This window comes from Emys orbicularis, chromosome 19 (assembly GCF_028017835.1).
Source record: "Emys orbicularis isolate rEmyOrb1 chromosome 19, rEmyOrb1.hap1, whole genome shotgun sequence".
Lineage (NCBI taxonomy): Eukaryota > Metazoa > Chordata > Testudines > Emydidae > Emys > Emys orbicularis.
The window spans coordinates 7,117,208-7,130,947 of NC_088701.1; the positions used below are offsets into that span (position 1 = coordinate 7,117,208).

At 57.8% G+C, this 13,740-nt stretch overlaps 1 protein-coding gene across 1 annotated transcript in view; it reads left to right on the top strand.

The window, feature by feature from the left end:
- The window catches only part of HDAC7 (histone deacetylase 7), a 135,689-nt gene that overhangs the window by 105,087 nt on the left and 16,862 nt on the right, over positions 1-13,740 (top strand). Inside the window, exons 8-13 of the mRNA XM_065419364.1 lie at positions 501-617; positions 939-1,137; positions 2,764-2,972; positions 7,700-7,909; positions 9,351-9,579; positions 12,008-12,141. Of these exons, the coding sequence (XP_065275436.1) occupies positions 501-617; positions 939-1,137; positions 2,764-2,972; positions 7,700-7,909; positions 9,351-9,579; positions 12,008-12,141 (1,098 nt within the window). The remainder of the gene's footprint in view (positions 1-500; positions 618-938; positions 1,138-2,763; positions 2,973-7,699; positions 7,910-9,350; positions 9,580-12,007; positions 12,142-13,740) is intronic.

Sequence of the window (13,740 nt, forward strand, 5' to 3'; positions counted from 1 at the left end):
GCAGACCTGTCGAAGGGAGCCAGGAGCCCAGGACGTGCTACCTTGGGTGGGGTCACTGGGACATGCTGTCCCCAGGGAGAGCATGGGCTAATGGATTCCGCAGTTCTGTCCCCAGATCTCTCATGGGCCCCGGGGCCTGGAGCCAGGACCAGGCAACTTCCCCTCCCAGAATTCCCACTTCCTTGAAAACTACCAGCTAAGAATTCGTCCCAGCTTTCTGGGCCCTGCTACCCTCCCTTCCCCCCAGCAGCTGGTGGCAACCCACCCAACCCTATTGCCCCCTGGCTAGTCACCAGCCACCCCACTGCTGCCTTGATGCCCTCCAGGTCCCCCTGCTGCTCCCTGTCTTGCACTGTGTCCCCCTGGTGCCTTCTGGTTGGTGGTGCTGTCTTCCCTGCTGGGGTCCTTGCTGCCACCCTTTGCTGGCACTGGCGCTGTAGCCCCTGCTGCCCCACACAGCTGTACCATGTCTGGAGACTAATGTATTGTGTTTGGTGCAGGCGCCACTCGCCCAGCGCCTGATGTTGCAGGAGAGCTCGCTGGCCCAGTTGGCCCTGCAGAGCATGGCCTCCCTTCCGGCCATCTCGCTGGGCCTGCCAGCTGCTGCCAGTGCCAGGGTAGGTAGCTGGGTCACAAGGGACTCCGGAATCCTGCTGAGGGCTCATGCAGGGCCGAGGGAGCCCAACCCCCCTCCTGAAGGCCAGGATCACAGCATGCGCGGGTCATTGAGCAGCAGTCCTGGATGTGATGCAGCACTTCATGGGTTTGCAGACCCACAGGGTCCCCCACACACCTTGGGACACAGAGCCAGGGGGGTCCCTTTCCTCTAGACTGTGCCAGTGCCCCTGTCAGGCCCTAGGACCCCTCCCAGGCATCCCAGTGTGCTCCTCTACCCCCGCCCTGGTACGCTGCTGATGGACTCCCTGTTCTCTCTGCAGGGCGACACAGACCGCCGCTCCCTCTCTGGCTTGGCACACCGGGTGCCAGTGCTGAACGGGCCCGTCCTCTCGGGCACCCACTCATCCATGTTCATACCAGCTGGCTTGGAGCAGCATGAGCCCGGAGGGCCTCTGTCCCCTCGGCTTCAGCCTGTCATTATTCTTGAGTCCTCGGTCACCCACGCGCCACTTGTGGCAAGTACGTATTGCTCCCACTTCACCAAGGGTCCTGGGGCTGAGGCTGCAGTCCCAGCGCCAAGTGCAGCTCGGAGCCCTGCTGGCGTGTACCTGAAAGGGGCTCTGGGGTCTCAGCAGATTTCCTACAGTGCTGTATGAGACCCCCCAGCATCCCTGAGAACTGGGCTGTGCTTAACCATCTCCCCTCTGACCAGCTGGCACATGAGCATTAAGGTAGCTAATGCTGCTATGGAATTCCACATTGTTAGGTTTCAGAGTTAACACTCATGGAGATGCCTTGGGAAGCTGCTAGCTGTCAGGGGTTGCTTCAAACAGCCTGCACGCTCAGGCAGATGCCCCTGCGTAGCTCAGCTCCGAACCCTGCTCACCAACTGCAGCCCAGGGCAGAGCTGACTTGTGAGGGAGAGGGGTGAGTCTTCCTCTACCGGCTCCCAATCTCCTCCCTCTGGGCTTCCCTCTCTATGGCTCCCCCAACCCTTCTGCTCCAAGTGTGGAGCAGAGGGGGGAAAGCGGGTGAGGGGCAGCCAGAGGTCTCCCCCAGCCACTGCAGGCTGCACAATGGCAGGGCAGTGGGGGTGAGAAGGGTGGGAGCTGTGGCCAGCCCTAATGCGATTGCCCTCTGCTGCTCACCTCCCAGCCTGACACATGCTGCGCTTGCGGCTGGCACCTGGCTGGATTTCCAGCTGGCCTACAGGTCAAGGCCTGCCCCTCCGCGCTCTGTGAGAACATGGAGCTCACCTCCTGCCCCCTCCCGCAGTGAGTCCCAGGGAGATTCCCTTCCCCCAGGGCACATCATGGAGATTCCCCCCTCAGCCCCCATTGAGAACCGTGCAGCTGCAGGTGCTGGGCATTAGCCAGTCTGTCCTTGGGAAGGGCTTGCCTATGGTGCCCCTGGAGCCAGTGGCGTAGCCAGGTGGAGGGAACGGGGAGCGATCCCCAAAAAAGGCGCCACCCGCTGCGGCGCTTTTACTCACCCGGCGGTGCTTTTACTGACGGGGCGGCACTCCGGGTCTTCGGCGGCACCTCGGTGGCGGGACCTTCACTCGCTCCGCAGGTCTTCGGCGGCATTTCGGCGGCGGGTCCTTCAGTGCCGCCGAAGACACCCGGAGCTAGTGAAGGGCCCGCCGCCAAAGTGCCGCAGAAGACCCGGAGGGCCGCCGGGTGAGTAAAAATTAAAAAGGCGCCAAGAAATTGAAAAGGCGCCACTTGTGCTCAGTGGGAGAGCGGCTGCTACCCCTCTCCCCCCCTAGCTACGCTACTGCCTGGAGCATGGGTTCTCAGGGCTGTAGTGGGCCCAGCAGGGAGCCCCAGAGCTGACAAGATGGGAGAAAGGGGAACAACGGTACCAGTCCCTCCCCTCCCCCCCCCCCCGCAAATTGTCTGTAAGGGCTGTATAAATCAGTGAAATGGGAGGGGGTGAACCCCAGCAGACACAATGATTTCTGTCTGTGGGGCTGCACGGAGCCCCAAAGGGCAGTGGGGGGGCCTGAGCTGCAGCACAAGGCAGGCCAGGGGTCACAGGCCAGGTTAGGGGATGATAATGTCACACCCTAAGCCCACGGCCATTCCTGAGCACCTGGTGCTGCACCCAGCGCCAGCCCTGCCTCACCAGTCTCTCTCCCCGCAGTGCCAGGCCTGGGGACGATCCCGTTCCACTTCGCCCACACACTCATCCCCACCGACCGGCTGTCGCTGGCAGGCCACCACAAACCGCTGGGGCGGACCCGCTCTGAGCCCCTCCCTCCCAACCCCAAGGCCATCCAGCAGCAGCTGGCGTACCAGCAGCACCATGCTCAGTTCCTGGAGAGACTCAAACAGCAGACACACTTGGGCAAGGTAAGAGGCTAACGGGCATGCAGGCTGGGCAACACCACTGCCGGGGCAGGAGGGCGCCATGCTGGGCAGCACCTGGGGACTGAGGGCACTTCAGGTGCATGGTGAAGTAAGGCCCATGTGGCACTCAGCACCCAAGCTGCCAGCCAGGGCACTGGGTGGCGACATTGCCCACAGACACAAGCAGCTGCTTTGCCCTCCCTCAGTCCCAGGACAGCGAGTGAGCTCCCTGGCGTCTGCTGCTGCCAGTACAGCTGCCAGCTTAGCAGTGTTGGAGCCCCCCCATCCGGGGTACCCACATGTCACAATGCTCCTCTGTTACCCCCTGCACAGAGCACCCCCCCCATCACCACCCAGGGTAACCTCAGCTCAAGCACGCAACACTTTCCCTCATCACCAACCCTGCACAGAGCTTCCCCTGTTACCCCAGATGGCATGCAGGGAGGGGTATCTCACCCCACCCCACAGAGTGCCTCACATCTCCCCCCCCCATCACAGAGTTCCTCACATCAACCTCTGAACACAGCTGTCCCCACCTGGCATTCGCCACCCCGGCACAGCTCCCCCCTCACCCCATCACACAGAGCTCCTCCCATCTGGGTTTCCCCATCCCCGCACAGCTCACCCTGTCATACAGAGCTCCCCCCCACTTGGGGTTTCCCATCCCCGCACAGCTCCCCCCTCACCCTGTCATACAGAGCTCCCACACACACACCTGGGTTTCCCCACCCCTGCACAGCTCCCCCATCACCCCATCACACAGAGCTCCTCCCATCTGGATTTCCCCACCCCCGCACAGCTGCCCCCTCACCCCATCACACAGAGCTCCTCCCATCTGGGTTTCCCCATCCCCGCACAGCTCCCCCTTCACCCGGTCATACAGAGCTCCCACACACACACCTGGGGTTCCCCACCCCCGCACAGCTACTCCATCACACAGAGCTCCCCCCACCTGGGGTTCCCCACCCCCGCACAGCTCCCCCCATCAAACCCTCAGAGCTCCCTGCCACCTGGGCTCTGCCCCCCAGTCTCTCAGAGTTCTGTGGCCTCCCTTGTCCTATTCCCATCTGGCTCCGTTGCTCACTCATAGACTTAAGACCAGAAGGGACCATCACGATCATCTAGTCTGACCTCCTGCACATTGCAGGCCACAGAACCTTGCCCACCCACTCCTGGAATAGACCCCGAACCTCTGGCTGAGTTACTGACATCCTCAAATCATGATTTAAAGCCTTCAAGTTACAGAGAATCCACCATTTACATTAGCTGAAACCTGCACATGACATGTGCCCCATGCTGCAGTGGAAGGCGAAACCCCCCCAGGGTCTCTGCCAATCTGACCCGGGGGAAAATTCCTTCCCAACCCCAAATATGGCAGTCAGTTGGACCCTCAGCATGTGGGCAATACCCAGCAGCCAAACACCTGGGAGAGAATTCTCCATAGTAACTCAGAGCCCTCCCCATCTAGGGTCCCATCACTGGCCATTGGGGATATTTGCTGCTAGTAGTCGCAGATCAGGTATAGACAGTCTCATTATCCCATCCCCTCCAGAAACTTATCATGTTCAGTCTTGAAGCCAGTTAGGTTTTTTGCCCCAACGGCTCCCCTTGGGAGGCTGTTCCAGAACTTCCCTCCTCTGATGGTTAGAAACCTTCATCTAATTTCAAACCTAAACTTGTTGATGGCCAATTTATAGCCATTGGCACTTTAATAACTCCTCTCCCTCCCTGGTATTTATTCCTCTGATGTATTTATAAAGAGCAATATCTCCCCTCAGCCATCGTTTGGGGAGGCTGAACAAGCCAAGCCCTTTGAGTCTCCTCTCACAAGGTAGATTTTCCATTCCTCGAATCATCCTTGTAGCCCTTCTCTGCACCTGTTCCAGTTTGAATTCATCTTTCTTAAACATGGGAGACCAGAACTACACATAGTATTCCAGATGAGGTCTCCCTGTTCCCTCTAATTTTTTCCACCCATGTGTGGAATGAATTTTTTCATTTTTTCATTCATTCACGAAATTCATGTGGTGGGGGTGGGGCCGAGGGGTTCAGAGTGTGGGAGGGGGCTCAGGGCTTGGGCAGAGGCTTGGGGTGAAGGGGTGTGAAGGCTCTGGCTGGGGGTGTGGGCTCTGGGGTGGGGCTGGAGATGAGGGGCTTAGGGCTGGGGTAGAGGGTTGGGGTGCAGGGGTGTGAGGGCTCCGGCTGTGGGTGCGGGCTCTGGGTTGGGGCCAGGGGGTTTGGGGTGCAGGAGGGTGCTCCATGGCTACAGCGGGGAGAGAGGACTCCTCCCAGCCCTCTCTCCCCGCAGCAGCACCTGGGCTGGACGGGAGAGGCGCCTCTCCCCGCCACGGGAGCTGTGGGGCTGGGGCTGCAGGATAGGCACCCCTCCCCCGGCCCCAGCAGGTCTGGGTCAGGTCGGGGCACGCCGCCCCAGCTGCGTCTGGGTCCGGGCCACTCTGGGGTCGGGCCGCGCCGCCCCAGCCACTCCTGGGCCACACCAGCCGCGGCTGGGGCTGCTCCAGCCGCACTGCCCCAGCAGGTCCAGGCCTCAGGTTGCGTTGGGGCTGTGGGAGGGGCACCCTGGCTGCAGCAGGTTGGGGGCCGGGGGAGGGGCAGAGCAGGTCCCTGGGCAGGTTCTCTGAGCACCTGTGCAGCACTAAATATGCTTCTGCAGGACCGCGCAGCTTACAGGGAACTTAGGGTCTCACCAGTGCCTTGTATAATGGTATTAACACCTCCTTATCTCTACTGGAAATACCTCGCCTGATGCATCCCAAGACCGCATTAGCTTTTTTCATAGCCATATCACATTGGTGGCTCATAGTCATCCTGTGATCAACCAATATGCCCAGGTCTTTCTCCTCCTCTGTCGCTTCCAACTGATACTTCCGCAACTTATAGCAAAAATTCTTGTTGTTAGTCCATAAATGCATGACCTTGCACTTTGCACTATTCAATTTCACTCCAGTTTTCAAGGTCATCCAGATCTTCTTGTATAATATTCTGGTCCTCCTCCATATTGGCAATAGCTCCCAGCTTTGTGTCATATGCAGATTTTATTAGCACACTCCCCCTTTTTGTTCCAATATCATTAATAAATTTTTTTAATAAGATTGGTTCCAAGACTGATCTTTAGGAACTCCACTAGTAACCTCCCTCCAGCCTGACAGTTCACTTTTCAGTATGACCCACTGTAGTCTCCCCTTTCACCAGTTCCTTATCCACGTTTCAGTTCTCATATTAATCCCCATCTTCTCCAATTTAACTAATAATTGTGGAACTGTAACAAATGCCTTACTGAAATCCAGGTAGATTAGATCTATTGCATTTCCTTCGTCGAAAAAATCAGTTCTCTTCTCAAAGAAAGAGATCGGGTTGGTCTGGCACAATCTATTTTGTAAAACCATGTGGTATTTTATCCCAATTACCATTTATCTCTATGTCCTTAACTACTTCCTCTTTCAAAATTTGTTCTAAGACCTTACTGAGGTGAAACTAACAGGCCTGTAGTTTCCTGGATCACTTTTTTCTCTTTCTTAAAAATAGGAACTATATTAACAATTCTCCAATCATAGGGTACGACCCCTGAGTTTACAGATTCATTAAAAATCCTTGCTATTGGGTTTGCAATTGCATGTGCCAGTTCCTTTAATATTCTTGGATGGAGATTATCTAGGCCCCTCGATTTAGTTCCATTAAGCTGTTTAAATTTGACTTCCACCTCGGATATGGTAATTTCTGTTTCCATATTGTCGTTCCCATTAGCCACCTTGCCACTGCCCCTAAGCTCCTCGTTACCCTTATTAAAATCGGAGGCAAAGCATTCGTTTAGGCCTTGGGTCGTGCCTAGATTATCTTTAATCTCCACCCCATCCGTAGTGCTTAGCAGCTCCACTTCTTCTTTCCTTGTTTTCTTTTTATTTATATGGCTATAGACCCTTTTACTGTTGGTTTTAATTTCCTTTCCAAGGTCCAGCTCTGCTTGACTTTCGGCAGTTCTCACTTTCCCCCTACGCTTTCTGCCCTCCAAGAGGTCACTTTCCTTGCTGAACCTTCCCACCTTCCCTTCCTTGTAGGCTTTCTGCTTTCTCTTAATCACCTGTTTCAAGTACTTGGACATCCAGCTTGGTCTTCAACCCTTCCCCACAATTTTCCCCCCCGTCCTTGGGATGCAGGCTTCAAAGAGCTTCTAAACTTTGACTTAAAGTAATTCTAGGCCTCCTCCACATTCAGATCCTTGAGTTCTTCAGTCAATCCCACTTCCCTAACTAATTCCCTTCATTTTTTAAAGTTTGCCCTTTTGAAATCAAGGCCCTTCGTTTCAGTCCTATTTTTGTTTATCCTTCCATTTAGTTTAAAGTGAATTAGCTCATGATCACTCAAACCACGGTTGTCTCCTGCAACCAGCTCTTCTATTCCCCTCACTACTCACCAATACCAAATCTAAAATGGCATCACCTCTTGTAGGCTCAGCGACTGTTGGGTGAAGAAATCTGTCAGCTATCACATCCAGGAAAGTCTGGGCCCTGCTGTTATTAGTAGCACTTGTCCTCCAACCTATCTCTGGGAAGTTAACGTCTCCCATCATCACACAATTCCCACTAGTATTTATTTCATTAAATAGATTAAAGAGATCTCTGCCCATATCCAGATCAGATGGTGGGGGTCTGTCCCAGGGGAGCCTCTGGTAGCTTTCTTCCCCAAAGTGATTTTGACCCATTGCCCTGCAGCTAATGACCAAGTCCAGTGAGAAGCCTCGTCTGCGGCAGATCCCCTCCTCGGAGGACATGGAGGCCAAGGGTGGGCTCCCAGAGGGAGGGAGCGAGCGCAGTGACCAGCCTAGGGGCCGAGTGGAGCTCACACGGCCAGGGGTCAGCACAAAGGAGCCTGAGCGGAGCCCGAAGCTGATGCAGCCACAGGAGGAGCTCGTCTTGCAGCAGGTACCTAAGGGCTGGCAGGGATCTGGGCACCAGGGGTGCTGGGCACAGCACCAGCCTGGAGCAGCCCTCACTTCACTGGCCATGGGAGTGTGGCTGCTCAGCCAACTCAGTGGCATCAGTGTCCTCTCCAAACCCGTGCCTGGGGTGGGGAGGGGCCTGCGTGGAGCCATCAGGACTCATCACCCCCGCCTGCATTGCTGGCTGGCTGCCAGCTCCTCTGTTCTGGAGGGCACAAAACCCCGCTGGGCAAACGTCCTCCCGTGAGAGGAGGGGATGGTAGTAAAGGGGGCATGACTGGGGGGCACCTGTGGGCCTGCACGAGGGCTTCCTGGGCCCACCTCACTGCCCCTCAGCCAGCAGCTCCGTCCTGCTCCTGTTGCTCCGCGCTGCCATTGGGGTGGAGGGGCTCTGCTGAGGATTCCTAGATGTTAAGGGCTGAAGGACACAGCAGGAGCTAAGGCTGCCCGACACCCCCATCACAAACCCCTGTGTCTCCAGAGAAGGCTCGGAATAGTGTGCAGGAAACGAGGCTGGGGCCACACAGTGAGCAGTGAGGAGAAAACCAAGTGCTGGCTGGCTGCTCCTTCAGTGAGCACTGCCCACAGCGGGCACTGCAGGGCCAGGGGCTCTGGAAACCTGCTCTGCGATCGTGTCGTTAACGACTGTGGCTAAGGCCCCTGCGCCAGGACTGGATGAGGGTCGCATGGGCAGCCTGAATTCTGGCATTTCTGAGCTTTGCAGCCCTACTATTTGCTTAGCAGAGTCTCCTTGTGTGTCATTTCTGTATGAAAGGGGCCTGTATTGGGATGGCTTATTCCCCTTCCCATATGGGGTCGCCTATGCCACCATAAAGTACCTTTATACCCCTGCCACCCCAGGGTTTGCAGCACTTTTACTAGGCCAGCAAGAGTTCAGGGGTCCCCTACTGTACTGCCAAAGTAACGTGTGCAGGAGACCGGGCACTGTGGGTCCCCTGCCACCGGCGTGTTGTACGCCCTTTCCCCTAAGCTCAGTGGGTGGGTGGGGTAATGCCATGCAGAGCCACAAGAGGGCATCAGACACTGTGACTTGGCGAAGGCCCAGGCAGCAGTGCCTTGGTCCGTTGTGGAAGCTCTGGACTAGCCCTGGGTTGGGTTGGGAACTGCCCAGAGAGAACAGGCCCATTGCATAGTGAGCAGATCCTGATGTTCAGTGCAGAGATCCCCTCCCCCACACCCGCTGTCAGGCCTGGCATTGAAGAGCTGCCGAGATGCTGTGGGGAGCCACTGGCCCCACTTGCTGCCGCACAGACTAGCCCTGGGGGGTGTTAGCACAGCCTTTGCACTCAGCTCACTGACAGATGTGGTCTTCCCCGGCCTAGAGAGTGGCATGTGCACCTGGGCCCTCTGCAGAGTCCCCCAGACCATCCCTGGCCCACTCATCTGTCACACCCTCTCCCCAGCAGGCCTACCTGTGGGAGCATCACCAGCGCCTGCAGCACTCGCTCCTCAAGCGGCAGCCACCAGCCGACTCCCTGATGGTCCCTGCCACACACGGAGGGCACCGGCCTCTCTCCAGGGCCCAGTCATCTCCTGCCACTGCTACCATCGCCCTTCCTGCCCAGGACGCACCCGCCAAGGCACTCTCCCTGCCGGCACAAGAGCCACCAGCCAAACCGCAGTTCACAACAGGTAATGTTGGCTGCCTCCAGCAGGGGGCACTCCAGTAGGGCTGCAGGTATGTCACGGATACACAGGATTGGTGCTATGGCCCCGGCTTTGGAACGGTCTCTAGGAGGAACCCCTTCAGTGCCAGACTCCCTGGGGGTCTTGCTCTTCCTCCAGCACAAGCCACGTGGCTTCACCGCTTCCTTAGAATGGACCTCTGGGCCTGCAACACTCCTGCTTCACACCGTGAGCTCCGTTCAGTGAGTCCAACTGAGACAGACCCTGATGGAGACTTGTGCGCTCGTTAGGGCCTAATGCACCTCACACCATTAGCAGTGACACTCAGACAGCATTGTCAAAGTGGGAAGGTTTATTCATTAACTGGAACACAGCACAGGAAGTCCTTAGGGTAGCTTCCTGCAGAGAGGTGGGGCAATCTGTGGTTGTTGGTTGTCAGGTGCCAATGTCCTGGTGACAAGATTTGCCATTGTCTTCTTGGTTGCTCCATTGATATGGGGCTTAAGGCCCAGACAGCTAGAGGACACTCACATCTTTGTCCCTTAGCCTGCGCTGAGAGAAAAGAGTTTTTTTCCTCCCCACTGGGTAACAATGCAGCATATAGGGGAAACTGAGGCACACAGTATTCAAAAGTATCACATCTTCCCACTTCCTCACATGGTAATTAAACCCCACAGCAGCAGATGACATGCCAGGTAAACTGAGGCAGAGAGAGGGGAGGGGATTTGCCCAAGCTCACATGCAGGTCAAAGTCAGGACTAAAACCCAGGAGTCGTGACTCCCATTCCCCTGCTCTAAGCACCACACTACTCAGCCTCACTGCACCAGTCACACTCTGTCCCTAGGAAAGCCGGATAAACCCTGCATATCTCTGCCCACACGGTGCCAGCCCTAAACTGCCCTGATGGCAACAGGGCCTGGGGAGCCAGCCTGTGCCAGGCCAGTCTCCTGCTGCATCTATCGCCCCCTCCCTAAAAGTGTACATAGGCTGGGGGTGGCAGTGTATAGCTTGTGTCCATTGGAAGACACTATCCTTACAGCTCGGTCATCTCCCCCAGCCTGCCGGGGTGGGTCTCTAGGCACGTTTCCCCCCTCAGTATGTTCCTGAGCCCCAGGACTGGAGAGGAGACAGGCAGGCACCGGAGGAACTGGTGGGGCTCAAAGGAGCACGGTCCCACGGTGCTTTTCAGAGCCCAAGCTCTTCCAAGGGAGCGTGAAGCGCCAAGACTGAGCCCTCAGGATCCCAGCCTGCCCAGCCTGCCGTCCCCATTGTGTCATTCGCCCCCTGGGTGTGTCCAGCTCATGCCCTCCAGCAAAGAGGCCCAGTGCTTCACCCAACGGCCAGCTGAGATGCTGCCGCGCCCTAGTGGCTGGGCTGGAGTGCAAGGACCAGGGTCTCCTCCGCTGCCGGCCTGAGGCAGGAGTAGGATTCGGCTCAGGCCTCCTTGGATGGGGAGGTGTCCAGGGAGACTCTGGTCTGAGGGCCATGCCGTAACAGCAGAGACTGAGGTAGCTGTAGGGTCTCTGAAGAGACCCTTTGAAGAGGGACTGGGCTTCCAAACAAGGCTCAGAGCCAGCTTCCAGGGCTGGGGGGGGGGAATGCCCCTGTGGGATTGGGGGAGCGAGTGCCCCTGGGGCTGGAGGCGGGGGGTGGTGAGTGCCCCTGTGAGGTTTGGGGGGTGGAGTTCTCCTAGGGTGGGGTGTGTGCGTGGAGTGCCCCCATGGGGTTGTGGGGTGGGGGGTGGGTGGGGGTGAGTGCTTCCGTGGGATTGGGGGGGTGAGTGCCCCTGTGGAGCTGGGGCGGGGGGAGTGCCCCCGTGGGGTTGGAGGGTGAGCGCTTGTGGGGCTTGGGGGGAGGGTAGGAGTGATTGTGTACGGTGGTGTGTGCTGTATTCACTGATTTTCAGAGGTATAAGGGCACCAGTGCCCAGCCGCTTGGCTCATGTCGACACTGACCCCCTCACTGGTCCATCCCGCCCAGACCTCCCGGGGCAGTGGGGTCTAGAGCCAGCCCCCTGCCCCGAAGGGCTCTCGGCTGGGCTCCCCGATTGGGCTGGTGTGTGGGAAGAGACGTCTCTGGGACCCAGCCACACAGGGCTGCCCCGGGATTGCCCCCTCCATGTGACAGCAGACAGGGCAGTGTGAGGAGCCGGGGCGACAGCCTGCAGCTAGGAGGCAGGCGTGTCGTAGGGGAGCTCCACGCTGGGCCCTGTGCAGCAACCCAGTCCTGGGGGCCATCACGCTCGGTCATGGACTCCCATTCAGACACGGCCAGGAGGGAGCCTGTGCAGATGGTCAGGTGCCCAGGAGAGAGCAGCAGCCTGGGCTGTGAGTGCAGCAGCATCGTGGAGCTGAGCCCGGCACTGCACCGGGGTGACAGAGATCATAGCAGGGCGGGTGTCCCCTAACACCCCCACCTGCTGTTGTGTTTCAGGGCTCGTGTATGACTCCGTGATGCTCAAACACCAGTGCTCCTGCGGGGACAACAGCAACCACCCTGAGCATGCTGGGAGAATTCAGAGCATCTGGTCCCGCCTGCAAGAGCGGGGTCTGCGCAGCCAGTGTGAGGTAAGTGAGAGAGTGTGGGCTGAGCTTGTCCTGCCAAAGCTGAGGGAGGCCTCAGACAGGATGGGCAGCTTACATCAGGAAGGCCCAGGTGGTGCAGAGGCGGGGGCTCTGGGTCTGCCCCAGAGGAGCCAAGACTCACAACAATCATGAGTCCTGCCTGCCTTTGTAAGAGGAAATTGCAAGGGGTTTCACTCATTTCTGGTGAGAAAAGCATGAAACACTTGGATCAAGTTCTCCAAGCGCGGGTCAGTGCCCACTGATATCCAGGAGAGAGACATGGATGCTTCCCAATCACGCACGCTGCCCACAAAGCTCCTGGCTCTGCTTCTCTCCTCTGGCTCCTGGCCCTGTTCCATCCCTCTGGTCCTGCTGACCCTCCTCCTTCCCCATGCTTTGCACAGCTGGGACCTAGCGGAGAGCATGGACGTTACGTATCATCACAGGTATCTGTGTTAGCCCCTGCTGAGGTGGTTCCCCCATCTCAGACCCTGCAAACTCAAGCCTTGTCCATGTACAGCCTTAGAAAGCTTGCAGCAGGTCTGGTCTGCACTACGTGGTTAGGTCAATGTAAGCTGCCTGGCGTCGACCTACCTATGGACGTGTTTTCACTTAAATTTGGCTCCCGCCAACATGAGGGCCCCTCTTCACCACCTTAGTAACACCCCGTCCCCGAGCAGCGCAGTCACAGTCGATGTCATTAGGTCGACGCAGGGTCGGTGTAGACCAGGGATAGGCAACCTCTCAGAAGTGGTGTGCCGAGTCTTCATTTATTCACTTTAATTTAAGGTTTCGCGTGCCGGTAATACATGTTAACGTTTTTTAGAAGGTCTCGCTCTATAAGTCTATATTATATAACTAAACTATTGTTGTATGTAAAGTAAACAATGTTTTCAAAATGTTTAAGAAGCTTCCTTTAAAATTAAATTAAAATGCTGATCTTACGCCGCCAGCCCACTCAGCCTGCTGCCGGCCTGGGGTTCTGTTCACCTAGGCCTGCAGCGGGCTGAGTGGGGTGACTCGAGGTCAGGGCAGAGGGCTGGGGGGGGTGTGGAGGTGCAGGGCAGAAGGCTGGGTGTGTGTGGGGAGGGTCAGGGCAGAGGGCTGGGGTGTGTGTGGAGGTGCAGGGCACAAGGCTGGGTGTGGGGGGGTGGAGATGCAGGGCACAAGGCTGGGTGTGGGGGGGGTTCAGGGCAGAGGGCTGGGGGGGGTGTGGAGGTGCAGGGCAGAGGGCTGGGGTATGTGTGGAGGTGCAGGGCAGAAGGCTGGAGGGTGTGTGGGGGGTGCAGGGCAGAGGGCTGGAGGGTGTGTGGGGGGTGCAGGGCAGAGGGCTGGAGGGTGTGTGGGGGGTGCAGGGCAGAAGGCTGGGTGTTGGGGGGAGGTCAGGGCAGAAGGCTGGGGTGTGTGGGGGGGTGCAGGGCAGAAGGCTGGAGGGTGTGTGGGGGGTTCAGGGCAGAGGGGTGGGGTGCTCGGCTCGTGGGGGTGCTCCCAGCCCCCTGCCCTGAGCGGCTCAAGGCAGGGGGCTGGGAGGGATATGCCCTGTTCCACCCCCTTCCCCCAGGCCCGTCCCTACCTCTCTCTGCCTGCTCTACGGAGCAGCCA